Source organism: Mesoplodon bidens (genome assembly GCF_964165515.1).
Source record: "Mesoplodon bidens genome assembly, chromosome: X".
Lineage (NCBI taxonomy): Eukaryota > Metazoa > Chordata > Mammalia > Artiodactyla > Ziphiidae > Mesoplodon > Mesoplodon bidens.
The window spans coordinates 28,898,475-28,924,658 of record NC_138163.1 but is presented as its reverse complement, the minus strand read 5'-3'; the positions used below and the strand labels follow the sequence as shown (position 1 = coordinate 28,924,658).

General features: G+C 51.8%; 1 protein-coding gene across 1 annotated transcript; it reads left to right on the top strand.

The window, feature by feature from the left end:
• The first annotated feature begins 857 nt into the window (after positions 1 to 857).
• Positions 858 to 26,184, top strand: XPNPEP2 (X-prolyl aminopeptidase 2). The gene is made up of 21 exons (XM_081221984.1): positions 858 to 1,114; positions 3,385 to 3,455; positions 4,901 to 5,011; positions 5,955 to 6,018; positions 7,022 to 7,126; positions 7,370 to 7,456; positions 8,465 to 8,611; positions 11,913 to 12,014; positions 12,688 to 12,769; positions 13,053 to 13,248; positions 14,020 to 14,109; positions 15,577 to 15,686; positions 16,375 to 16,452; positions 17,558 to 17,629; positions 19,612 to 19,672; positions 20,961 to 21,030; positions 21,525 to 21,629; positions 22,049 to 22,108; positions 22,619 to 22,695; positions 25,347 to 25,436; positions 25,750 to 26,184. Exons 1-21 carry the CDS (start codon positions 1,066 to 1,068, stop codon positions 25,942 to 25,944), a joined length of 2,022 nt encoding a protein of 673 aa, XP_081078110.1. The 5' UTR covers positions 858 to 1,065; the 3' UTR covers positions 25,945 to 26,184.

The window sequence follows — 26,184 nt, the reverse complement described above, 5'->3', positions numbered from 1 at the left end:
GTTTGTCTCTAGGAAGTATTCCTTTCTGGTCTAGGGGTGTAGATGGCTCTGACTGGGGGCTGCTTTGGCGCTGGTGCAGTGAGCTGCCCTCTGATGTAGTGGGTGGACACAGGGCTGGCCTCAGTTTGCCCACTTCCCCCAGAGGGAGTCATGTCCGTTGGCAGTGACCCACACCGCAGGGGAACAAAGACCTCTTCTAGAAGCTATGGTAGAAAGGGCATGTCCAGTTAACCAAATGTGTCTTCTGGGAGCCCCCAAACTCCCCTTTCTGGGTCTTCTTCCCTCTTCAATGTCGTCCCCCGACCCCTCCAGATGGGCCTTTGGGCTTTCATTCCCTCGGGTGCATATGGCACTAACAGCTAAATGGACTCCACCGTCCCCACCATCCCAAGAGAAGGGCAGTCTTCCCCTCTGCCAGTGACTGCTGCCACTTTTACAGAAGGGACTCTCCTGAGGGGACCCAGCCCTCAGTCCAGGAAAGTCAGTCTCCGGCTGTAACTAACTTCTCCGAGGGGTGCAGTGGGGCTTCACAGGCACTGGGCAGAGAGGACACTGGCTTTTTCTGAGTCAGGCCAGCTCAGAAGAGGCGGAAGGATCAACATCCATCTCAAAGCAAAAGTGAGGCTGTAGCCAGAGCCTGGGGCGAGGGAGCTAATAGGAAACAGCTTGCTGGAGGGAGGGGGACAGAATTCGGGAATGGCCGGGGCTGGCTGCTGAAGAGGGGGCTGGGAGAAGCAGGCTGATTGAGACCAGCTGCTCCTCCTCTGTCTCAGAGATCTTTGGACTCTGCCCGGGGCAGGCTCACACCCTATTCTGGGTGACAGGGAGCCAGCAGAGGCTGCCTGGGGCAGTCGAGCCTTCTCCACCCAGCCTGACTCCTGGAACCCTCAGAAACCAAAGACCAGAGGACTCTCCATCCACCAGCTGGACACCTCCTCCCCATTGCCAGCCCCCACCCCCTGGCTGCTGCCGTCCCGGAAAAGCCTGGAGGAAGAGGCCAAGGAAACAGCCCTGCCCACTCTCCCTTGACCCTCCATCCACCCAGCACCGACATCTGAAGACCTCATGGCCCGGGCTCCCTGGGGCTGCTACCCCTGGCTTGTCCTCCTCTGTGGTATGTGCATCCCCCGTCTCTCCCTCCCATGCTGGGAGGGCAGGTCCAGCTGGAGAGCAGTTCTGGCCTCTCCCCTGTGGGCTCAGAAAGGGTTGGAGTGAAGGCTGGGCCTAGGTTGTCTCTTTTTTTCCTGGTCCCTCTCTCTGTCTTGAGGAAGAGGAACCCCAGGGCCAGCCCTGGGGACCCTCAAGACTCACCTCAAGTCTGGTTTGGCCTGTTTCCATTCCCACCTGTTAAAGACAAAATGATTCTGGCACTTGTTAAAAGAGTAAGGAAGATTTTATTCAAGGCTATTGCAATAGGGGCGCTGCAGTAGGGGAGAAAGATCAGGCTCAACTCCGGATACAGCCAAGATGGCTGAGGACTTCTTGTCAATGAGCAGAGTGAGGGGGTCAGTGGATGGAAAATTGCCAAGAGGAGACATCAAGGGTGAGGAGATTCTTGCTAAACTGACTTAATACGATCCTTGCTGAAGGCAGGGTGATCAAATATCAAGGATGGGAGATGAGAAATTTTATCAGATATCAAGGTTGATGAGATACTAACGGTGGGGAATTCTCTCTAAACTGACTTAGCAGGATTCTTGCTAAGACTGGGCGATGCAGGCCCAGTAAGGACAGGATGGACTTGGAAGTCAAGGCCTAATGGAGAAGAGGGATTGGTGGAGTCTAGCTAAAGTTTGGTCTTTGTCACCCTATGGTGTCCTGTTTGTACTCTTTAGTCACAGCTAACTGCCCAGCTCAGCATCCTCCACATCCACTCCACCCTGGCCCTAGGGAGGCCTCCTTCCCTTTGCTCTGTGGCAGTAGGACCCTACTCATTCATTCAGTACCCAGTTCCTGACACCTCCCCAGTGTCAGGCCCCGTGCCAGGGACCACAGAGTGGTTCGGCTGCAGAGCCTGCCCTTGGGAGCCACAGCCCTGACCTCAGAGAACAGCAATTGGGGTGTCTAGAGGGACATGGGTTGGCTGTGTCTTGCTTCTTACGTTGGTGTTTTAGCGCCACCATTTTGCCAGAGATCTGTTCCTACAGAAATGAGTGTTCATTTTCTTCAATCAACAGGGTGGGTCTCATCTCTCCCTTGAGTTTATGTGACCGGGAGAGACAGTGAGGCAGGGCATTCATGGTGTTGGAACCCAGCGGTACTCCTTCCATCTGTAGCTCAACCCACTCAGAAAGGAAAAGTAGAGTGTCTCCCCAGACTCAGACCCCCATTACCTCTGGGGAGATTCCCTCCCTAAAAGGTGGGGTGCTGGAGGGAAGGCCTATCAGAGACCCCTGGACTTTCAGGGTGTGAAGACCCAGAGCCTGCAGGACTTAGCCCAGTGTGTGGCACACAGCAGGGGCTTAAGAAACGTTTGCTCAATGAATACTGGGCGACTCTTCTTGGGACACACCAAATTTGCGGCAGAGCCCCAACTGGAAACTAAGTCTCTATATATTCTGTCCCTTCTGGGGCACCACCCTTCCATGGTTGGCTTTTTTGTACTCAGATGGCCTGGGTTCAAATTCCTGCTCTGCCACGGACTCACTGTGGTAAAACTTGGGCGAGTAACTAAACGTACCTGGGCCTCAGCTTCCTCTTCTGTAGAAAGCAGACAATAATACCCGTCTCCCAGGGTTTTTGCAAGTATCAAAAGAGACACTATAGGTAAATGGCTGAGTTCGGTGTCTAGCACATAGTAGGAGCTCTTTAAATGCTAACCCAACTTTCCCCACCAGGGGACGATGTCAGCCTGGGATTGCCTGGCTTCTGTAGCCTGGAATGAGAGGCAGATATTTGGACCATAAGAAATGGTAGAAGTGGGCTTTGAATTTAAGTAAACCCAATATATATATAATTAGATTTATAGAAGGGTAAAACGAAGGTGGGGTTATTATTTAGCGAGATGCTCTAGAGCATTTAAGAGAAAATCTGATTACAAAAATTTAATTTACACACAACTTTTCCAGTTCGGTAGATCCTGAAAAGACCCAATTAGATTGGAAGGAAAAAATTGATTTAATGAGCACTAAAACCCATCCAAAAGTGGCAATCACTTGTCGATGAAACAGGTTTCTTTGATTGTGACCCAGGATGCCATCCAATTCAGCCTGATTTCCTATGAAATGTAATTATTTTTATCCTCAAGTAGAGTTGGACAGCATCTCCTGCTTCAAAGGATGGAGGCCCTGCGGGGACCATGAAGGGGGGTGGGGGAACATGTTCCCGTGCTCTCTAGGACCTATCCAGTCTCCAAGTGACCCTGGACTTTTCTCTGGTTTCTAGCTTGTGCCTGGGGCCACCCAAAGTCACTGGACCTGAGAGAGGATGTGAGAAACTGTTCAATCAGCCCTCCGGTGAGGCCCTGCCTCCGCCCCGCCCCCGCCCCGCCCGGGCCCACAGCTCCCACCTTCCTCCCCATCCCCCATGGGCCCAGCTGCTAGCCTCACCCTCTACCAGCCTTCCTCCTGATTTCCGGACTCTGGGGCCACTGTTTCTGATTAACCTCCCTCGGGGCGGGCGGCGCATTCTCAGGTGTCTGACATCCGCCCCCATCCCTCCCTCCCAGCCATTCCCACGGCAGGTCATCTCCTTCCCTCTAAGCCTGAGCCCAGGCAGCCCCTGCGAGAGGGAGGGAGGAGGCCCCTAGCCAGCCTTTAGCCGAGGCTAGCTAGACAGAGGCCAGGAAGAGGATGGGAGGAAAGAAAACAACAATTCTAGAGGAAAGGGGAGGAGGGCGGAAGACAGAGGGCTAGAAGAGCCAGCGCAAGGTCAAGAGGGGGAGGCCTCGGGTGTGAAGACTGTGAGAAGGCCCAGCGTATTAGAGCTGGAAGGTCATCAGCTCCCTATGTGGAGACCAGAGGGATTCTTTCCACAACTAGATGAGAGTGTGAAAGAGCTTCTCCAGACAGGAGCAGGCCAGAAGGTGAGGGCTCATGGGCCTGCCAGCAGGTCACTAAAGTCTCAGGACAAATGGGATACATCCACTTGCCTCATCCACTTCATGAGACCACTGGGGCAGGCAGGTAGGTGGGCAAACCACATTATTTTTATATTAAAATATACATGGATGTATCCTGGAGTAGAAGGCAAAACAAAACAAAGAGCCCACACTTTTTATTTTTAAGATAAAATAACCTTTAACAAAATGTCTGGCTTGGAGACGATCTTTCTGGACAATGTCCCAAACTGCTGGGGGTACTCATTCACTCTCCTCTGCCATTTGGGACCAGTGAGTGGAAACTTGAAACAAGTCCCCAACGTAGGGCTGCCAGGTGAAACACAGGGCGCCCAGTGACATCTGAATTTCAGATGATGAATAACGTGTTTAATATAAGTATGCCCCAAATAGTACTTGGGACGCACTTATACTAAAACATTATTCATTATTTACCTGAAATTCAAATGTGACTGGGTGAGCATCCTGTATTTTGATTTGCTAAAGTGGCAACTCTACCCCAAGGTATCCAAAGAGGGGCCATCCCCTGGCCTGGCCCAGTGCCAGGGCTCAGAACCCTGCAGTTCTTACCCACCCCCTACCCCATCCCAGACTCAGGTCCCATTACTGTCACAAAAAGTCTCTCTCCAAGCTCTTAAACACCTCCATCTCCACTCAGCCCAGGCACCTTAATCTAGACAAATCCATAACATCAGCTTCTGCCCCATCCCTCTCCAGGCTGGCCCAGCCTACCCAACCCCAATCCCTGCCTAAGGAGAGGATGGGGGCCCCAGCGACATTTTCTCTAAGCAATGTGTGTCTGTGTGTGTGTGTGTGTCTTGGTGTCTTCCTGTCACCTGTCAGTACCTTCCAGTTACTGTGGTCAATACCACAGCACAGCTCACAGCCCTCCGCCAGCAGATGCACACCCGGAATATCTCTGCCTACATCGTCCCCGACACGGATGCCCACATGGTGAGAGATGGCTCCTCCCACCAACCCCCCACCCCCGCACCTGCCCCGAGCCAGGTCTGGCCTAAGAGAACAGGCCACAAACAGGACGCTGTTAAGAATCGGAAGATGGAAGACAGAAAAAGGATTTGACAGGCAAAGGGAAGGAAGTGGGGAGCTTGGACACGGGCCTTTTAGGGCAACTGAAAGAATGTATTCCTTTACATAGGAGAGAAGACATTGCCAAATCTCCTTGACCTCAGGCAATGAAACTATAAACAACTTCAGAAAGATTTTGATCAGTTCCTAGATGGTGGATCCAGAATGAATGTTTAGGATACCCCTGCCCTAGGAGGTTAGAATGTGGGCTGGGAACTGAATTAGAAGAACCCTGAGCTCCCTTCTGGCTCAGCCCTTCCCATCAGCTGATGGATGGAGCGCTGAAATGATCCAGCATCCAAGATTCCACAAGTTTGGGGTGTAGGCTGGGACAGGGGAGCAGACAGGAAAGAAGATGGTCTGAGCCAGAACTGCTTTTCCCAAAGCAGCGCCCCTACCCACCCATCCCACCCTTTCCCACCCCGGATCCACCTCCACCCCATCCACCTTCCCAGCAACAGCCCAGTTGGAAGACAAGGCATTTTCAGTGTCAATACGATTACTTGAATTCATTTTCCCACCTGCCAAAAAGGGCTAAGAAGCTTGGGTAGGTAAGTGTCTGAACTTCTCTGAGCCTCAGTTTCCTCTACTGCGAAATGGGAATAATGAGATCTGTCTCCAAGGATTATGAGAACCCAAACACAATAATGTGTAAAGCTCTCTGCACAAGTTATTTATGATGTACCCATTGGGCTTGTAGGACTGGTTGAAACTGACTAGACAGAAAGAACCGGGATGTGGTTGGGGGCCTTCCATGTGGGGTGTGACTCCATGAAGAAGGCTAATAACAGTGTTGTTGATTTCCTAGAGCGAGTACATCGGCGACTATGACAAGAGGCGTGCGTGGATTACAGGCTTTACAGGGTCTGCAGGTGACAGCCATTACCCGGCCCTCATTGTTTCTGGTGGGAGACCCAGAGTGGTCAGAGACGCCCTGGTGTGGCTAGTTCTCAGCAGCCAGGAGCCCAGGAGCAAGTGTCCAGAGGCCCCTGCTCCTCTCTCTGCCTCCCCCTTCACCACTCCAAAAGGGGTCACCAGGGCACACATCTCATAGCCCAGCAGCCACGCTTCTGCGTGAGGCAGATGGCCCTCCTGACTTCTTTCCTGTGCTCGCTGCCTCAGCCACAGTCTGGCCCACCCAGCACTCCCTGGGCTCCATTTCTGGGACAGTTGCTACCTCGATATCTAGCCACTAGGAGCCCACTGATTCCCTTCACACAATGGCTCGTTTGGGGACAAAGTTTTACTTTGCTGGTCCTTTTATGAATAACATCACCTCACGTGGCCAAATGAGACACAAACACAGAGGCCATTTATGGGGTCCCAGTTTTGGAATCGGCCTCCCACCTTGATCCTGGCCCCTTGAATGAAACCTAAGCTTCCCTTGCTGATCCTTAAACATCCCTACCCTGGGCTTCAAGCTGCCTGGCTTGCCCATCACGGGCCCTTCTTCTCTTTGCAGAAGTCACTGGGTTTGGCCTCTCTGCCTGTCCTCAGCTAAGCCCCTGGCTTAGTGTTCCCATCAGCCACTGCATCTTCATACTGACTGCCACACCATCTTTGCTGAGAGCACCTACATGTAGCATCGACTTTTGGGGATGGCCAAAAGCAGACCCCACTTGTCCTGCTAAATGCCCCCTTAGGAAAGGGCCTCAAGGCAAAGCAGAGATGCCCAACTCAGGACACACTTCCAGCTACCTTCCGCCCAACACTCCCTTTAACGTCTCCTGCCTCACTCCCTTCCAAGGGAGGAGAGCAACTCTTTCCAGAGACCCCCGTGACCATGTCAGAGCCAGCACCGCATTGCTGAAGGGCTAACTAAAGCCACGCTCTACACCTCCACCCTCCCCTCCAAGTTTCTCTGTTCTGCCCCAGGAATCGCCGTGGTGACCATGGGGAAAGCCGCTCTCTGGACCGACAGCCGCTACTGGACCCAGGCTGAGCGACAGATGGACTGCAACTGGGAGCTCCATAAGGAAGGTAAGAGGGCGGCACGGATTTGTTCCCCAAGCCCTGGAACCCAGACTGGGTTTGGGAAGGTACAGGTGACGGGGGTGCATGGAAGGCCATGCTGGGCCCCTGTGGGAAGCTCAAGAAATTTGGAGCCGTCCCTAATCTTTGAGGCGGATATCATGGAGGACAGACGTGGAAGGACTGTCACAGACAGAAGCCTGGCTGGAGGGCCTGGGGTAACCTCAGTGTCCCTTCTTGTCTTTCTCGCAGTTGGCACCACTCCTGTTGTCACCTGGCTCCTCACCGAGATTCCTGTTGGAGGGCGTGTGGGCTTCGACCCCTTCCTCTTCTCCATCAGTATGTTCTTCCCTCAGTCCCTGCGTTTGTCCTCACCGACAAGGGAGATTCAGGCCCTCAGGATGTAAAGAAGCACATCTTGGTAGAAGCAGGTGCAGGGTGACTCTAAAGATAGAGTGTTTGAACTTGTAGGTGCAGAATATTTTGCAACAAGGGTGTATTCCTGGATTGTGTAATGAAAATACATTTAAAAGAATAAACATAGATTTTTTTTTAAGTCAGGAGTGCAGAGACCCAACCTAGAAGACTCAGGGAATCGTTAAGACCTAGCCAGTGGGTAGACCGGGATGTTCTTAAACCTAGACCCATCCTCTGTGCCCTGGAACTCTAACAATCAGGGCACTAGAATCACTTGGTAGCCCTCTTCTGGAAGGCAGCTTGGAAGGGTCAAAGGAGTTGAGGGTTTCTGAGTAAAGAAGCAGAGTCCCTGGGACTTCCCTGGTGGTCCAGTGGTTGAGACTCTGTGCTCCCACTGCAGGGGGTGTGGCTTTGATCCCTGGTCAGGGAACTAAGATCCCTCATGGCTCACATGGCGTGGCCAAACAATTTTTTTACAAAAAGAAGCACAGTCCCCTCCCCTCCCATCCAGGAGCACAGCTCCCTGAGCTCCAGTGCCCCCACCAGCTGGCCAGCCTGCCCCCAAGGGTGCCGTCCTCGTGAATATGCACTGAAAGTCTCCCACTTCAGATCCGGCTTCTTTGCCAGCCTTTCCAGTGGCCTGAACCTCACCATTCCTTTGGGCTGTGGCATTGAAGTTCAGTCAAACAGACAGGACCGAAAAGAGGGCCCCGCAGCCCTTGGCACTTAAAAGGGCGAGCTTAGCTAATTGACCGTGGGCAGCACTGGGGCGGGCTCAGGGCAAGCTGAAGGAGGAAGGCGAGAGGGCACAGCCCAGGCTGCTTGAGCGGGACAGGAGGCAGAGGGGACAAGAACGAGCTTTGCCTGCGTCACAATTTTCCCGGAGGCATACACAGGCAAGGGACAAGTGACTCCTTCCTGCCTCTGCAGGTTCCTGGGAGAGTTATAACGTGGCCCTCCGAGACTCTGACAGAGAGCTGGTGTCCATCACCGTCAACCTTGTGGACCTGCTGTGGGGGTCAGAGAGGCCTCCGGTGCCAAGTGAGCCCATCTATGCCCTGCAGGAGGCATTCACAGGTGATTCCTACGCCCGTTCTCTTTCCCACCTTGGAGCAACACAGGCCCCCGCTGCTGCTCCTTTGGCTGAAAAATTCATCCTAAGAGGCCCCGAAGCAATGGTTCCATGTGCACCTGAATAGATTGGGATGCTTTTTTAAAATGCAGGTTTCTAGGCCCCATCCCCTCAGAGAGTCTGAATCAGAAGTTACTCGAAGCATATTTAGAAAATGCTGGAATAAAGAGTGTCAGGATTTGAAGCAAGAGGGAACAGGAAGGGGGGAAACAAGGGAGTCAGAGAAAGATGAAAAAGAACCTACCCCTTTGAAGAGAGAAAAAAACATGATATGAGCTGCTTGTCTGGTAGTGAAGACTGGTTTGTATTGAATCATTCAGACCTTGACTTCTGGTCCTCCAGTGATGAGGAATTTAGATGTAAGATGGCTGGGGTCAGATGGGCTGGCATGGACAAAGGAAGCAAAAACTAAGCTCAAGCTCAGACTGTGGCACAGATTAGGGTTCAAGTGTTGGCCGGACCACAAAGGAAAATTAACTGACCCTCAAAATTCTAACATCGATAATCTTGACCCCGTTGACACCATCTAAATATGTCATAAAAGAACAGTATGCTCTGTAATTCTTGTAAGTAGTAACTAAACTGACTGGACCCAGGCTACTGAGTATAAATCAATGTCTTGGCCACCACCAGCCCCTACCTTCCTAGGAATTCTAAACAAGCCCATAGACTTGGATTCCTAGAAACATTGGGCAATCTGAGAGGTCCCTTTCCACACACAGGTCTATGCACACTTCTTATTTGGAAAGAAATCCCCAAAACAGGAGAGAATTTCAAAATAGTGAGTCTGATGAAACAAGTCAAAATTGTGTCCAATTTTCTTTATCCATTCTGATGTAACTTGCAGAAACTTTCTGCATCTTGACGCAGTTTTTAAAGAAACTTGCTATCCAAGACAGTTCCATCATAAATAAAACTCACCCCATTCAGATAAAGAAGGGTGCAGTTATGTCAGGAAGAGGAGTGGATAAAGGGGAAAACCTTCCAGGGACTGGGAGAGAATTCACATGGGTTTTATCACTTCCCACAAGTGAGAGGAAGCCAAGCCATCACAGGCTGCTAGTCTTCAAGGAAAAGCCATCCAGAGCCAGAACTGGGCCTGGAAGCCCAAGAACAGAGTCTCTAAGTTCACACAGACAAGAGAGACTTTCTCTCCAGCCACTCACAGGTTTTAAAGGGGGCAAAGAGCAAAGGGAAGAACATGAAAAGTTCAAAGATACCTGTGTGTATCAAACAATTTAAATTGGCTTTCATTTGTTGTCTCAAAAATGTATCACATCCATGAACCTTGAAAACATAATTCTAAGTGAAAGAAGTCAGTGAAGGCCCCATATTGTAGAATTCCATTTGTGTGAAACATCCAGCGTAGGCAAATCCATGGAGACAGAAAGCGGATTAGTGGTGGCCGGGGGCCGGGGGCTGGGGGGAGAGGCAAATGGGGAGAGACTGCCTAATTGCTACAGGGTTTCCTTTTGGGATGATGGAAATGTTTCTGGAATTAGATAGTGGTGGTAGTTGCACAATTTTGTGAATGCTCTTTTTTTAAAAAAATTTTATTTATTTTATTTTATTTTTGGCTGTGTTCTGTCTTCGTTGCTGCACGCGAGCTTTTCTCTGGATGCGGTGAGCAAAGGCTACTCTTTTTTTTTGTTGTTTTGTTTTGTTTTTTGCGGTACGTGGGCCTCTCACTGTTGTGGCCTCTCCCGTTGTGGAGCAAAGGCTCCGGATGCGCAGGCTCAGCAGCCATGGCTCAGGGGCCCAGCCGCTCCACGGCATGTGGGATCTTCCCGGACCGGGGCACGAACCCGTGTCCCCTGCATCGGCAGGCGGACTCTCAAGCACTGCGCCACCAGAGAAGCCCAGGGGCTATTCTTCATTGTGGTGCACAGGCTTCTCATTGCGGTGGCTTCTCTTGTTGCAGAGCACGGGTTCTAGCCACACTGGCTTCAGTAGTTGTGGCAGGCAGGCTCAGTAGTTGTGGCTCGCAGGCTCTAGAGCACAGGCTCAGTAGTTGTGGCGCACGGGCTTAGTTGCTCCGCAGCATGTGGGATCTTCCCAGACCAGGGCTCGAACCCGTGTCTCCTGCATTGGCGGGCGGATTCTTAACCACTGCGCCACCAGGGAAGCTCTGTGAATGTTCTTAAAGGCACTGAATTGTGCACTTTAAAATGGTTAAAATGATAACACTTTACGGTATGTGTATTTTGCCACAATACAATAAAATAAACCTAGAAGAAGTATCGCACCGAAAGCTTTGGTTCTTGATGAACAGTTTTACCTGTTTGCATAAAGATTTTTTAAATTGAATTATGTTGTTTATGCTAATCTCTCAGCCCAACTAGGACCCTTAATGCTTATGATCTTCTGCCAGCAAATTCCTATCCCTGCCTAGGGGCAGACTCTTTAGAGGGATTACAGGGAGCAGGAAAAAAAAGATGAAAACCAAAGTCCTAGAACCAGGATACAAGCATCCCAGAAAGGACAGCTCTGTGACACAGAGTTTAAGGACAAGGTTGGAGACTAACAAGGTTAGCAAGATAGTCCAATGTCTATACTGATTAAGAGTGTGAACCATGTAGTCAAACAGACCTGTGTTCAAGTCTCAGTTCCGCCCCTTGCCAGCTGTGAAAACCATAGATAAGTCACTTTACCTCTCTGAAGGCTCAATTTCCTTATGTAAAATGGGCCAAGTAAGGATTAAAACAATGTACACAAAGTGCTTAGCCCAGACCCAAGTGGCTTTAGTAAGTGCTGGGGTTACTGCAAGGAAGAGGATTAAACATGGCCCAGCCCTATCCCTTTGCCCTTCAACTAGGGCTGCTCCCCTGATCTCTGTTTTGCATGCTTATTTATTAATCAGAAAGTTATACCAGATTTTCTATACACCAAGACACAATTCTACATACATTACAAATATTATTAATTTGGACCTCATAACAAATCTATTGAGGTAGACACTATTATTATAATCCATCCCCATTTTACAGATGTGCAAGATAGGACACAGAGGGGTTAATTTTCACAAGGTCACCCAGCAAGTAATGACAGAGGTAGGATATAAACCCAGACAGTCTGGGTCAAGAGCCCATGTCCTTAATGATTACACAAGCAAGAGTTTGGTTAAAGAAAGGGTTCTACTGCTTCTAAAGGAATGGAAAACTATTGCCCTAAGGGAGCCCTCTCAGGAACGCAGTGCCAAAGAGAAGGTAGATCACTTCTGCTTTCTTTTGGCTCTTTTGCTTCTAGGAAGCAGCTGGCAGGAGAAAGTATCTGGCATCCGCAGCCAGATGCAGAAGCATCGTGAGGCCCCTACTGCCGTGCTTCTGTCTGCACTTGATGAGACGGCCTGTGAGTATAGATTTGTGGATGCAGGGGGGTGCCTGCGTTCCCCCCAACCCCCAAGCCTCCTGGGCTCTGCAGCACAGGACTCCTCCCCCAACGACCACTGACCCATGGGTTCTGAGAGCTCCGTGGTCATGGCCTGTGGGAACTAAGGTGAGGGCAGGAGCTCACGTCTGCTACTAAGGAAACCAGGAAGCCCCGTGCAATCTGGGGCCAGCCCCCGGGCCATCAGAGGACCAGGAAACCACAGAAGCAAAGGCTTCTGTCTCATGAAGGGGAGGAGGCCCAGCAAACACCTCCCAACCTCCTGGCCCCGAGCCCAGGGCACTCAGCTTCCCGGCTTTAGCACCCCGTGCAGCCCTATTCTATCCCATCGTGGCTCAGCGCTTCTTACCTGACCCCAGCTCTGGGCTTCAGGTATTCTGGGAACCCACTGACACCGTGTGCAGACTACTGGCTGGGTATCTGCCTTTCTCTGGGAGAAAGTGCCCCTAGCGCTCATTAGTGCTTCAGAGACCCTGCCCCACTCCGGAAAGACTGAGAAACATTCAGGGGCAGAGGATGCGGGGGTGCGGCTGGGGATCCTTGGAGGCCAAAGCCAACAGTAGGGCAAAGGTGTCACGTGTACTTGCATCAGGCGGGTCAGCCTCAAATAGTCCCCATCAATTCTCTTCCCCAGGGCTCTTCAACCTTCGCAGCAGTGACATCCCTTATAACCCCTTCTTCTATTCCTACACGCTGCTCACTGACTCCTCCATCAGGTAGGGCTTGTCCTTGGCTTGCGGTCACGGACGTCCTCTAATTCCTCACTGCCCCAACATGCAGCCTTCCGAGAAGCGGGGTGCCTGCCCCAGCAGGACCCTCGAGGAAGCCTCCAATCAGCTTTTCCTGACCCCCTTGACCTCTATTCCCACGTACTCCAAACCTGGTCTGCTCAGCTGCCTGGCGCAGGCCTCCTCTGACCTCCAGGAACAAAGGGCCACTGGTCTTTTGCACCTTCCTTAGATTGTCTCTGGACCCTCCTGGTGTTCCCTGTCCACCTAGGTTATTTGCGAACAAGAGTCGCTTTAGCTCCGAGACCCTGCAGTACCTGAACTCTGGCTGCACGGATTCCATGTGTGTGCAACTCGAAGATTACGGCCAAGTCCGTGACAGCGTCCAGGCTTACACCTCAGGAGTCGTGAAGATCTGGCTCGGGACCAGCTACACCTCGTATGGGCTCTATGAAGTGATACCCAAGGTGGGTTTGCCAGGCACCATCCTCCCTACCCCCCAACAGCCCTGATAAGTCTCAACCTAACAGGGGGTGGGGGGGACAGCCCCTGGGCCATTCCGGCAGTTGGTCAGTCAGCAGTGGTGCACTGAGTCCCCTTTCTAGGGGACTTTCTTTCTAGGGTTCCCCAGGAAGAGACAGAACATCTGTCCACAGAGAGCTCAGAGATTGTCAGGGAGGCTGGGGCAGTGCAGGCTGGTAGAGCAGAGGCTTTGAGGTCACCAAACCTGAGACTGAGAACTGGCTGTGCCATGACCCTGGACAAGTGACTTTCTCAATCCGGCCTCCGTTTCCTCACCTGTAAAATGGCACTAAGGGTCACAACCTCAAAAGAGTCACTCTGAGGAGATTTAAAGGAGACAGTGCATGTAAAGTCCGGTGCCTAACGCATGACAGGCGCTCAGTAAGTGGTAGCTGTCATGATATGAGATGTGCAGGAAACACACTGTCAGAACAGCCCGTGGCTGGCAGGGGCCAGGCTCGGATCCAACCCAGAGTGCTGATGGGATCCAGGACCAGGGAGGGAGGAGGAAGGGAGGGAGGGAGGGAAAGAGGGAAGGTTAGGCTGGAAGGGTAGACTGGGAAAGCCCTGCGTAGTCAGAAAGCACACGCGGGAAGGGCATTGCCACTCCAGGAGACGTCAAGTCTCATCGGAGCTGGAATTTCCTGCCAATCCTTTTCAAGCACCACCGTGCCCTAGAGAGGGCTCCCAGACCGCTTCCTCTTTGCCCCTCACAGGAGAAACTCATAGCAGACACATACTCCCCAGTGATGGTAACCAAGGCGGTGAAAAACAGCAAGGAGCAGACCCTCCTCAGGGCCAGCCATGTAAGTCCATGGGCAGGCAGACACACGAGCCTCTGGGGAGCTCCGGGTCTGATGGGTTAGAAAGGAGACCCTGCCGGAGGAGCCTGAAGAAGGCCCTCAGTGAAACAGAGACGTGGACACCAAACTCCTGGGCACCCACTTGTGCTCCACCCTGTTGTTCCCAGGGTGGTTCAGTGGTTTAGAGCCTGGGCCCAGGAGCTATGGTATCTGAGTTCAAATCCTAGTTCCTCTACCCACCACCTAGCTGGGTGACCTTAGGTAAGTCACTTCACCTCTCTGGGCCTCAGTTACCTCCTCTGTAAAATGAGGATCATAACTGTAACCCATAGCCGAGGGTTGTAAGATATATATCTACATTGTATGGTATAAATAATATATAATAAATAATGTATGTTTAAATATATTCATTGCAGTACATAATTAATATAAATATATATAGTGTACACATATGCATTTATATATCTAATATGTACCTATAAATAGATAATAATTACATAAATATATGATACTTATATAATGACTATATAGTTCTATATGTATAATTATGTAATTATATATTTTTAATATATTGCTTTGAGCACTGCCTGGCACATTCCAAGTCTTAAATAAGTGTTAGTTATAATAATTCCTTCACCCCAGGGAGAGGATGGCTTGCCCCTTTGGATATTCCTGTTAAAATTAGGATACACTGCCTCATTTTTGAAGACTTTTCTTGTGGAAAATTTTAAGCATATACAAAAGTAGAGGAGGGCTTCCTTGGTGGCACAGTGGTTGAGAGTCCGCCTGCCAATGCAGGGGACATGGGTTCGTGCCCCGGTCCGGGAAGATCCCACATGCCGTGGAGCGGCTGGGCCCGTGAGCCATGGCCGCTGAGCCTGCGCGTCCGGAGCCTGTGCTCCGCAACGGGAGAGGCCACAGCAGTGAGAGGCCCACGTACCGCAAAAAAAAAAAATGTAGAGGAAATAGCATAATGATCCCCATCACCATGGCCGCTGGGCCTGCGCGTCCGGAGCCTGCGCTCACGCAACGGTAGAGGCCACAGCAGTGAGAGGCCCGCGTACCGCAAAAAAAAAAAAAAATGTAGAGGAAATAGCATAATGATCCCCATCACCATCACCCAGCTTCAATAATCATCAGCTCAAGGCCAATCTCATTTCCTCTACAACCCTACATTCATTATCTCCACTCCCCATCCTCGGCTGCTGGACGATTTTAAAGCAAATCCCATCTATCATATCGTTTCTTCTATCAACATTTCAGTATCTCTGACAAGAACTCTTTTCAAAACATGACCACACTCTGATCATATATATAAACATTAATAAGAATCCCTTAATATCATCGAATAGCCAGTAAGACCCTCATGTTTTTAAAGCTCATCTCCCAGAGCAGTCCCCCCATCTCCTTCATCCCTGAGCCCCGGATGAGACCATTCCTCAGCCCGCCTGTCTGCCTGCCCTGCTCTAGGTGCGGGACGCTGTGGCTGTGATCCGATACTTGGTCTGGCTGGAGAAGAACGTGCCCAAAGGCACCGTGGATGAGTTCTCAGGGGCAGAGCTGCTGGAGAAGTTCCGAGGGTGAAGGACCACAGCCATCCTTTTCGGCTGACTGTCTTAGCGTGGGGGTGGGGGAAGGGAGGGGGGGATTGGTCTCCTTATGGGGGAAGGAAGACCCTTCTTGTATCTGAGGGCCCCTCTGGAACAAGGAGTGACAAGTTCTTGGGTGGTCGTGGTCGGGAAGCTGGGCAGAGGTGTTGGATGACATTCCCCAGCTCTGTGGAAAGTGGGACAACTTGAAGGGCCACAACCCAACAGCGCCCCCTAGTGTCTGCTTCAGGCCAGCTCAGGCCAGGTAGGACCTTGGACCACTTGAGAATATCAGGTTGGGGAGGGAGGTTCCCTGAGGGCACACTTAGCCCAGGATGCTGCTCCGGAGTTGAGGGAGTTATCAGATACAGGGAGCTAGGTTTCCTCACTCTTGCTTTACTAGGAACTCACTTTGGGACACAGGCCTTGGTTTCCCCATCTATAAAATGGAGGTAGAGGAGGAAAAATTGGCCTCTACAATCTCTGCTTCTCTGACCGTGAGTGGTCTATGAGTGACAGGTCAGAGCTTGGGAAGTGACAGGAGGTGGGACTGGGAAGGCCAAATGGAGCCTGGCTGAGGTAGAGGCAGCCGTCACCTTCACTTGCCCTTGTTGGATACCCTGGGCCCAGCCTAGTCCCTGAGCCCATTCATTGATCATTCCTGTCTTGTCCTTTCCAGAGAAGAAGAGTTCTTCTCCGGATCCAGTTTTGAAACCATCTCTGCTAGTGGCCTGAATGCTGCCCTGGCCCACTACAGGTACTTCAGAAGAAAGACTTTTCTGGGGCTCTGTGGAGGACCTGAGTCCACATTTAAGCTCTGAGGCCTTTAGCATTGTGGAGGCTGGAGGTGGGGAATGGAGCCCAGTCGGGCGTTGGGAGTCTCCTTTGAATTAAAAGACTTGATAATTTCCCTGCTCGAGAGGTTGGGACTTTGTGAGCACTCTGGGCAGAAGGATCTGGAAGGGAGATGGTGGGGCTGCTGCTGGATGTTTTTCCTTGGCTTCCTGTGAGTTATTTAATCCTTAAAGCTCACAAGCACATGGGGAGAAGGGCCCATTCACTCTGCCTGAACCAACCAAGGTGGGCCCAAGATGTAGGCTGGCCAGATGTTTGGCTCCGTACAAAACAAACACCTGCAGGCCTGCCTGATGCAACTTGGGGGTGGGGGGTCGAGCCAACCAGAGGCCTCAGCCTGGCAAGGACAAAGCAGGGAGAGGGCAGACACCCTCCAGTGGCTGGCCTGACCCATCCCAGAATTCCCTCCTCCAGCGTCCCCAAGCCTTCAGCTGCCTTAGCCCAGCCCCTTCTCCCTACTAGAGAGTAACAGGGTAGGAACTCCTCAGCCCTACCAACTCCTGCTCTCCAGCTCCACCCTCGGGTACCCTCCCTTCCTGTGCCCTGGCTTCTTGGGGCCCTCTGCTCCCAGAGGTGGCAAGAAGTTAGAGAAAGCCTTAGACTCAGCATCTGGGTTCAGGCCCAGCTCCCTCACGGCTTTCCCTCAGGGCCTTCTGTGAGCCCTTTCTCTGCAGACCTGTTTCTCCTGATGTAAAAAAAGATAGCTCAGCTGGGTGCTCATTAAAGTTCTCCCATCTCCCACCTTCGGGGCTCTTTCCTTTCTCCCCTCCCTGGGGACCAGGGCCTTGCTCGGGGAGGTGCAGGATGAACAGATGTGTGCTGAGGACATTAGCAGCAGAAGCTCAGTAGTCTCCCAGGGCCCTTTGGGGGATGATGGCTTCCCCAAAGGAGTTAGCTAGAAGGCCGGCTCCCAGGGGGGAGGAGATTCCTCTGCTTTCACTCAGGACCCCCACCTCACCCAGCTCAGGGTTCGGCTGCTCCCTTCTCAGCATCTCTCCCCTTCCCAGCCCCACCAAGGAGCTGCACCGCAAGCTGTCCTCAGATGAGATGTACCTGGTGGATTCCGGGGGACAATACTGGTATGTACTCCCCACCCAGCCCTGGCCCGGCTATCTCAGCTCAGCCAAGAGCCAGCCAAAGCTTTCCCTTCCTGGGCATGTATCCTTCATCTGAGAAAGGAGAGGCCTGGACTGAATGTGCCTGAGTATCCTTCCCATTTTCACACGTGGGGGTCCCTGCCTGGTGGGCAACAGACAGAGGCCAAAACAGTGGGGATGCCCACAGGTGCTGCCCCGTGAGAATCAGGAAGACTCCCCTTGTGCAAGTAAAATGTTTTTTAAGCCCGAACGTTATTACACAGTCTGAACAGCCGCGTTCAGCAACACCGCCTGGCTGCACAAACACAGCGCCCATATTCTCACCCACTCATGCACACCCTGGACATGTCCCGCACGCCACCAGCATGATGCATTGTCCTCACCACCTCTTCCCTCATTGTACAGTGAGGTGACCATGTCATGGGGAGCGGGGGCAGGATCAGGCCTTCAAGAGCAGTAAGCAGGTGAGTGAAGCAACCTCCAGGGACACCTGCAGCACAGTTGGGACAGGACACACCCATTCAGCACGGGGATGTGTCTGCGAGTAGACATGTGCGTGTTCTTCTGAGTGTGTGCACAAACACAGATAGGGTTATGCGGGGGGGGGGGCACTGTCCCGTGCTCCAGGACCCCACAATCTGCGTGTCCACTTGTGTGCGCTCATTGAAATTAGTATGTACCCATTCAGTGAATGGCATTTCTTTAGATGTGGTACCTTTGTGCAGTGCACAACCTGAACACCTGGACATGACAGCCATGCAGAATAGACTAAGCCCATTCATTCACATGGGAGCTGAGCTGAGGTGGGCTGGAAGATTTTCCCTTCTCATCTAGGAAGCAGGTGGGCTGTGGGAAACTTAGACTGGGGGATACAAAGGGGTGTGCTGAACTGATGGAGGAGCAAGGAATAGTTTCCCATCCTCTATCCTGCGGTGAATGTGCTAATGATAAAGGCCCTACACTTAGCCTTAACGGGGCTCTAGGAGCCAGCCTGGCAGGCACTCAGCCTAGCAGCCTTCGCAGTCACTGGTGTGGCGCTGTGTATACTTGAGATGGCCAGTGTGCGAAGGGGAAGTGAATTCTTGGGGCGTTGCTGGATTGGGGCGTGCTTCAGCAGGGTGAGGCCGGGGAAATGGCTATCTCACTTCCTCTTCTCTCCTTCTGAAGAAGTCAGCCACGCCCTGTGACCTGCTCCCAAGGAGGAGTCCCTAGGGCCCTGGGATCATTCCTCACTGCCCCCACCCCCGGGGGTGGCCACAGCGGGCATCCTGAGGGAACGGCTGCAGATGGTGGTTGGGAGTCAGACTCTTTGGCTTCTGGCAGCTTCGGTTCACTGTGACTCTGAGCAAATCCCTGGGGCAGATCCATGTTTACAATGGAGAGAACTGTGCGGAGTCAGTGCTTGCACCAGACCTGGCCTCACTGAGGCTCAGGGAGGGAGATGGCCTCATGGCCTCAATTGCCTCACCTGTGAAATGGGGATAATGACGTCTGCTCTGCCTCCCTCCCTTCTATAAATGGCAAATAAGTATATGAATGTGTGAGAGTGTTATGATCTCTCTGGACCTCAGTTTCCCCATCTGTAAGAATGGGACCATCCCTTCCTACCTCCTAGGAAGCCTGGAGGAAGCCTTGCTTTTAGAGCCAGCCTGGCCCAAGGAAACCCATATTTACAAAACAACCAAAATGGCTGGTATGGGGGCAGAAGATGTATGTGGGGAATTGGGCCTCTCAGAAAACATAGTGATTTTGAATGTGATAGCTTTGTAGAGCCCCTGCATGCATAGATGCTGAGTTTGGGAATTGCATGATGGCAGCCATCCTCTTCCTTTCACCTCCCTCCCCATCCCCATCCCAGCCCTGCCACTCAAACCCTAGTGGAAAGCACTCGGGAAGCACGTGGCCGCGATCCCTACCCCGAGGTGTTCAGAAGAGTTGGACATGTTGATTGTCCTTCTCCACAGGGACGGGACAACAGACATCACCAGAACAGTCCACTGGGGCACCCCCTCTGCTTTCCAAAAGGTAGGCATTGGACCACATTTCCCTACCCACACTCACCCAACGGACACCCAAGCAACCACTCCGCCAAGAGCCATTTGATTGTACAGAGGCTGAAACTGAAGCCCAGGGAGGTTAAGTAGTTTGCCCAAGGTCACACAGCAAATTAGTACCAGAAAACCCAGTGCCCTCAACTACTTCCCCAGAGATATTTCAGGCCCCCAACAGGGTCTCAGCCCAAACTTATCATCATCCCATTTCAGTAACTCAATGAACAAATATTTTTTTAGTGCTGTCTGTGAACCTAGCACTGTGCTGAACAGAAAAGAGGAAGACAGGCATTCCATTCCAGGGGGAGAGAAGGGCACTAGCAAAGTCTCAGAGGTGGAAAGGAGCTGGAGGTTTGCAGGAAGCAGCGAGGGCTGGTCCACTTGGGGTCAAGGCAGGGACATGGTCTGTGCGCATCTGGGGGCTTCTGGGGGGCTGGAGAGCAGGGGGCCACATCTGTGCATTCAGCAAGTGGACTGTGGCTCAGACATTGTGCCAGAGACAGAGAGAGGGAAAACAAACACTGGTCAGGCCTCAAGGAGCTCAATTTAGCTGTTAGATCCAATGCCCCAGGCTATCATGCTCAAGATGACAAGCCTGTGTGTGTGTGTGTGTGTGTGTGTGTGTGTGTGTGTGTGGTGAAGGGGACTCACCCACGTCGCCACAGGGAGTGACCAGGAGAAGAGGCCACTGTCAGCCCACCTCCCTCCCTCTTACCACAAGGTAACAGCCCCGACAGAGCAAGGCCGACCTGCCAATTATCAGGCCTCAACCCAACCATAAGCCCTTAAGAAAACTAAAGGGTGATCATGATAATGGCAATGAAGGGTGCTGACCCCTATTTGAGCATTTAGTCTGTCGGGAGCACCCGACATGCACGAGTCTACCTAGTCCTCCCAACAACCCTATGAGCTGGTACTATAACCGTCCCATTACAGACCAGGAAACTGAGGCACAGAGCAGTTAAAATCACTTGCTCAAGGTCAAGTTTGTGAGTGACCATGTCAGGATTCCAGCCCAGGGAGTTTGCCTCCCCAATCCCTACTGTTGTGGCCTCAGCTCACCCCCACCTACAAGCGTCCCTGTGGACCAGCCAAAGGGAACCACCGCATGGACCAAGCCCCAGCTTTGAGCAGGTCCCCCTCGGTCTCCTCCTGCCATCCTCCAGAACCTGGGTGAACACACATGAGCATGCACTCCCCCAAACATCCCCCAACCCAGGCCTGGGCCCACACACCGCATTCCCTCGCCCTCTCCCCATCAGGAGGCGTATACCCGCGTGTTGATAGGAAACATTGATCTCTCCAGACTCGTCTTCCCAGCTGCTACATCAGGTGGGTTTTGCAAACCAGGCTGGACCCAGAACCTCAGGCCCTGATTTCACTGCACTCAGACCCTGGGAGGCTAGTGGGGCAGGGATTATATCATCATCCCATCCACTGTATAGATAAAATCCAACCGAGAGAGAGAAAGTGACTTGCCCAAGGTCACACAGAGGGTTAGTGGGAGAGCCAGGCCTCGAGCCCAGGCCTCCTGTCTCCTAGTCCAACTCAGGAGCTGGAGCCGGAGCTCAGAGGTGGGGGCGGTCAGTGTGGGCTGCAGCGGTCACGGGAGGATTCCTGGAGGAAGCGGGTGTCTTCACAGATGGGGAGGTCCAGGTAGTGGGTACAACGTACAGTATACTGGAGATAGGGCATGGTTACCTGCCTCTCGGGGGGCCCTCTCCTCAGGCACCATCCTGGTGGTTGGTCTGGAAAAAGAGAGCAGGAAGGGGCAAAGCCAATAGTCTGGGGTCCAGCCAGCTGACCAGAGGTCATCTCTCTTCCAGGGCGAATGGTGGAGGCCTTTGCCCGCAGAGCCCTGTGGGATGTTGGCCTCAATTATGGTCATGGGACAGGCCACGGCATTGGCAACTTCCTGTGTGTGCACGAATGTAGGTATCTCCTCAGCACCCCCCTGGAGTCCCCCCTCTAATGAAAGAGGTGGAGCGTTTCACAGGTGTGGAAATGACCAGGACCCACAGAGGTGCAGTGACCCATGCAAGGTTTCCCAGCTGGTGGGGAGTTGGTGCTCCACAGGGTAAGTGAGAAATGCTGGCAACTGGCCACTCTGCTGGCATTTAGGATGGCCTCAGAGAGAGGATAGGCAGGTCAAGGCCCAGTGGCTGACTGGCATAGACCCCAGAGAAATAAAAGCCAGAGCCAATCTGGTCTGTACCAGTCGCAGGTAGACGGTGATGCGGTGGACACACGCTGCTAGGGATCCCAGTTACCTCCTCTTCCCCGGAACCTGCTAGTTTCCAAGCTGGTGAGTGCAGGAGAGCTGACGCTGTCCCTGACTCTCCCTTTCCAGGGCCAGTGGGATTCCAGTCTGGCAACATTGCCATGGCCAAGGGCATGTTCACTTCCATCGGTATGGCTCTCGGGGCTCCTCCAGGACCGCAGTCTAGGGAACGCCAGCCTTCAAGGAGCACAACCCCACACAGGCCCACCCCGGCTCCACCACTGCACTCCCTCACCTCCCCACTCCCAGCCCCGAATGGGTTGTCCCGCTCTAACCCCAAGCCCCTTCAGCCCATACCCTCATTTTGCCCATGGGAGTTGGCTTCCAGCTGTACATCCAAACTCCAGAGTCTCCATTCAAGTGCCGGGGTAATAGGACAGTGGTACACAGGGAGAGGGGAGTGCCTCCAGGACCCAAGTGGGCTCTTAAGTCTTCCCCGCTGGGTTACAAGGGAGGGTGGGGAATCTGAAGCCTGGCGGTGGCCTCCGAGTAGCCACGGAGCGTCTAACAGGTGCTGGGTCTGCCCAAGCCAACAGCCGGGGGCAGCCGGGCCCTCCAGCCATTCCTCAGTCAGCGTAGGAAACCTGGGCTTGGGTCCCCTCCCCTACTAATGTCACCAGCATCTCTTGTGTCTCCCAGAGCCTGGTTACTATCAGGATGGAGAATTTGGGATCCGTCTTGAAGATGTGGCCCTCGTGGTAGAAGCAAAGACCAAGGTAAAGTGCCACTGAGGTGGGCTGGAGGTGTGGACAGCGTGGCAGTGACTCTGGGCTGCATGGGGGGTAAGGAAGGTCAAAGGAGAATTTAATGTAGGGTCATGAATTTCTTTATTCCTTAGTGCCAGAATAATTCCATAAATCAGTTTCTCAAACCTGTTTGCACATTAGAATATTAGAATCATCTGGAGATTTTTTTTAATGCTAATGCCCAGGTCCCACTCCAAACCAAATGAATCAGCATCCCTGCCCTAAATCACTGGTTCTCAATGCACATAATAATCACCAGGGGAGACTGTTAGGTATAAAGATTCTGTATAATAACAACCAACAAGATAAAATACCTAGATATAAACTTTAAAAGACCTACACGGAGAAAATATCTACTGAGGGACATAAAAAAGATTTAAGTAAATGGCGGTCTCTGGAAATAAGCCTCAGTATTATGAAGATGTCATTTCTCCCTAAGTTACTCTATAAATTCAAGGCAACCTCAATTTCAACACTAGCTGGATGCTTTTGTAACTTCACAGAATGATAGTAGAGTTTATTTGTAAAAATAAACCTGCAAAGATAGCTAGGTAGCTAGGAAGATTCTGGAAAAGACCAATAAGGGAAACTAGCCTTTGCAGATATTAGCCCACACTACGAAGCAGCCATCACTAAAACAGTAAGACACCAGAGATGGGAAAGATGGAACAGTGGAACAGAATAGTCCAGAAATAGACCCTCTAATTTCCATAAACAAGATGGGAATTTAGTTTACTATAAAGCTGGTGCTTCAAAACAGTAAAGAAGAGGAAGATTGATAAATGGGCAGGGGGGACAAATGGCTAATAATTTGGTGGGGGGAATTAAACTGAAGAACCTCACTGTTACACTAAAATAAAATTCCAAATGGATCGAGGTTTAAAGGTGAAACCATAAAAGATCTAGAAGGAAACCTATCTGAATTCATTTATAATCCCAGGGAGGAAAGGGGCCTTTCAACGTAAGACTCAGGAGTCATGAAGAAAAAGATTGATAACTCTGACTCAATTAAATAAAAAACATCTATATGGGAACAATACCATATACAAACTCAAAAGATGTATGACGAGTATAGCACGTATGTCAGAGAAAGGGGGAATGTCCTTTTTACCACAAGCTTTTAAAAATCTAGTAAGACAGAAATAAGGAAAACGGAAAAAAATGGGCAAAAGACGTAAAGAGACAATTCACTAAGATCAACACAAATGGTCCATAAATGTGGAAAGATGCTCCACTTTATTCTTAAAGAAGTACAAATCAAAGTGACAGTAGAATACCATTTGATTGACAATAGCGAAATACTTTGATGACACCCAGTGCTTGTGAGTTTGTGGGGGAAAGAACACTCTCATACATTGCTGGGGGAAGTACAAATTGGTACAACCTTTTGGGAGGGCAGTTTGATAATATCTATCAAAATACATATTGAAAATGCCTAAACCTTTTTTTTTTTTTTTTTTTTTTGCGGTACGCGGGCCTCTCACTGTTGTGGCCTCTCCCGTTGCGGAGCACAGGCTCCAGATGCGCAGGCTCAGCGGCCATGGCTCACGGGCCCAGCCGCTCTGCGGCACGTGGGGTCCTCCTGGACCCGGTCACGAACCCGTGTCCCCTGCTCCAGCAGGCAGACTCTCAACCACTGCGCCACCAGGGAAGCCCGAAAATGCCTATACCTTTTGTCTCAGCATTCCCACTGCCAGATATATTCCTTCTGGATATAGTCCCAAAACGTCACTTTGTATAAAGATGTTTACTCGATGATGTTGATTGTAGCAGTGATGGTAATAGTTTTAAAAAATGGAAGCAGACTAAATATCCATCATTGATTAAATAAATTATCATCTGCGCACTATGGACCCTTAAAAAGAGTGAGGTAGACCTCCCTGTGCTAATAGGGAGCACTCTCCTAGGTTTACTATGGAAGCGGGGCGGGGAGGTGCAGAAAAGCGTATAGTAGGATCCATTTTGCGTGAATTTTTAGAATATACACATATATATACTATATATGCCAAAAATGTTTTCAGGAAGGAAACCAGGCAGGGAGGAGACTTTCCATTTTTATTGAGTATCTTTTTGTACTTTGAATTTTCTAAGCACATACATGCAAGAGCTCTCTGGGAGATGGGAATTATGGGCCATTTCTTCTTCTTTATATTTATCTCCAAAGATACATCAATGGATAGAAACATAGAGATATGGATAGAGAGAGAGCTGTAGATAGAGATGGAAATCAGATAGAAAGATATAAAAACCTAATACTTACCTTAAAATTATTGAAATGTAGGTTCCCAGCTCTGCTCTAGAGATTCTCACTCCAGTGATCTGTGGTGTGGACCCCAGAATCTGTCTACATGTTTAACAGGCTCCCTTGGCGCTCTGGAGGCACACACTTTGAAAAACACAGGCCTAAGTCTAAACTTCAGGAATCATGAGGGAAGCACCAAAGGCGGGTGCCTAACTGGTAGACGCGGGGGTGGCCAAGGGCACTGTGGAGGGTTCAGGCTTGACAAGGTCAGTTCCCCATGCCCAGGGCTTCTGGATGGAGTGTCCCCTCCATCCCTTCAGCCTAGCTCCTCCCCCTCGCTTACTTTCTGCCTTCCTACCTTCCCTGTGCCCAGCCCCAGTACCGAGGGACCTACCTGACATTTGAAGTGGTGTCGTTGGTGCCCTATGACCGGAACCTCATCGATGTCAGCCTGCTGTCCCCCGAGCAGGTGAGCGAGCGGCCCTCGGCGCTGTTTACCCTTCAGCCCTCGAGTCACTAACTGCCTTCTCCCCAGCCCTGGGCCTCTCTCACCTCTGCTTCCCCTAAGCCAAGACCCTCTGCCCCTTCCCCTCCCTTGGGAGGGTCCACACTGATGGCACCTATAGGCACACACTGGGGTATCCCCCCCTGCTCACCTGATGATGGCTGGGGACCTATGGGGACCTGTGGGGACCTGAGCCTAAGTGACACTGGATGGCACCAAGCCCCCACACCTTGACAGCTTGGCCTGGGGAGGCCCTTACCCCTCCTACCTTTTGCAGCTCCAGTACCTGAACCGCTACTACCAGACCATCCGCGAGAAGGTGGGCCCTGAGCTCCAGCGACGCCAGCTGCTGGAGGAGTTCTCCTGGCTGCAGCAGCACACGGAGCCCCTGGTCGCCAGGGCAGCGCCCACCGCCTCCTTGGCCCCTCTGATGACAGTCTCTGCTCTCACCATCCTCAGCTGGAGTGTCTAGCAGCTCGAGACTCCCCTCCTGACCCTCTCACTCAGCTCCCCTCACCCCCCAACCCGTGCCCCAAGAGCCCCTGCTGACCCATTGCTTGGAAACCACCGCCCTTAGCCTCCTTCTGAAGGGCCAAGCCCTAGGGGTGCAGGGCTTCTGGGTCACAGCTTCCCCACCCCCCCAGCTCCCCCCGACACCTGGGCTTCGACATTTCACCCTCAGCTCCCCACCCCCAAACCCCCAGCCCCAGAA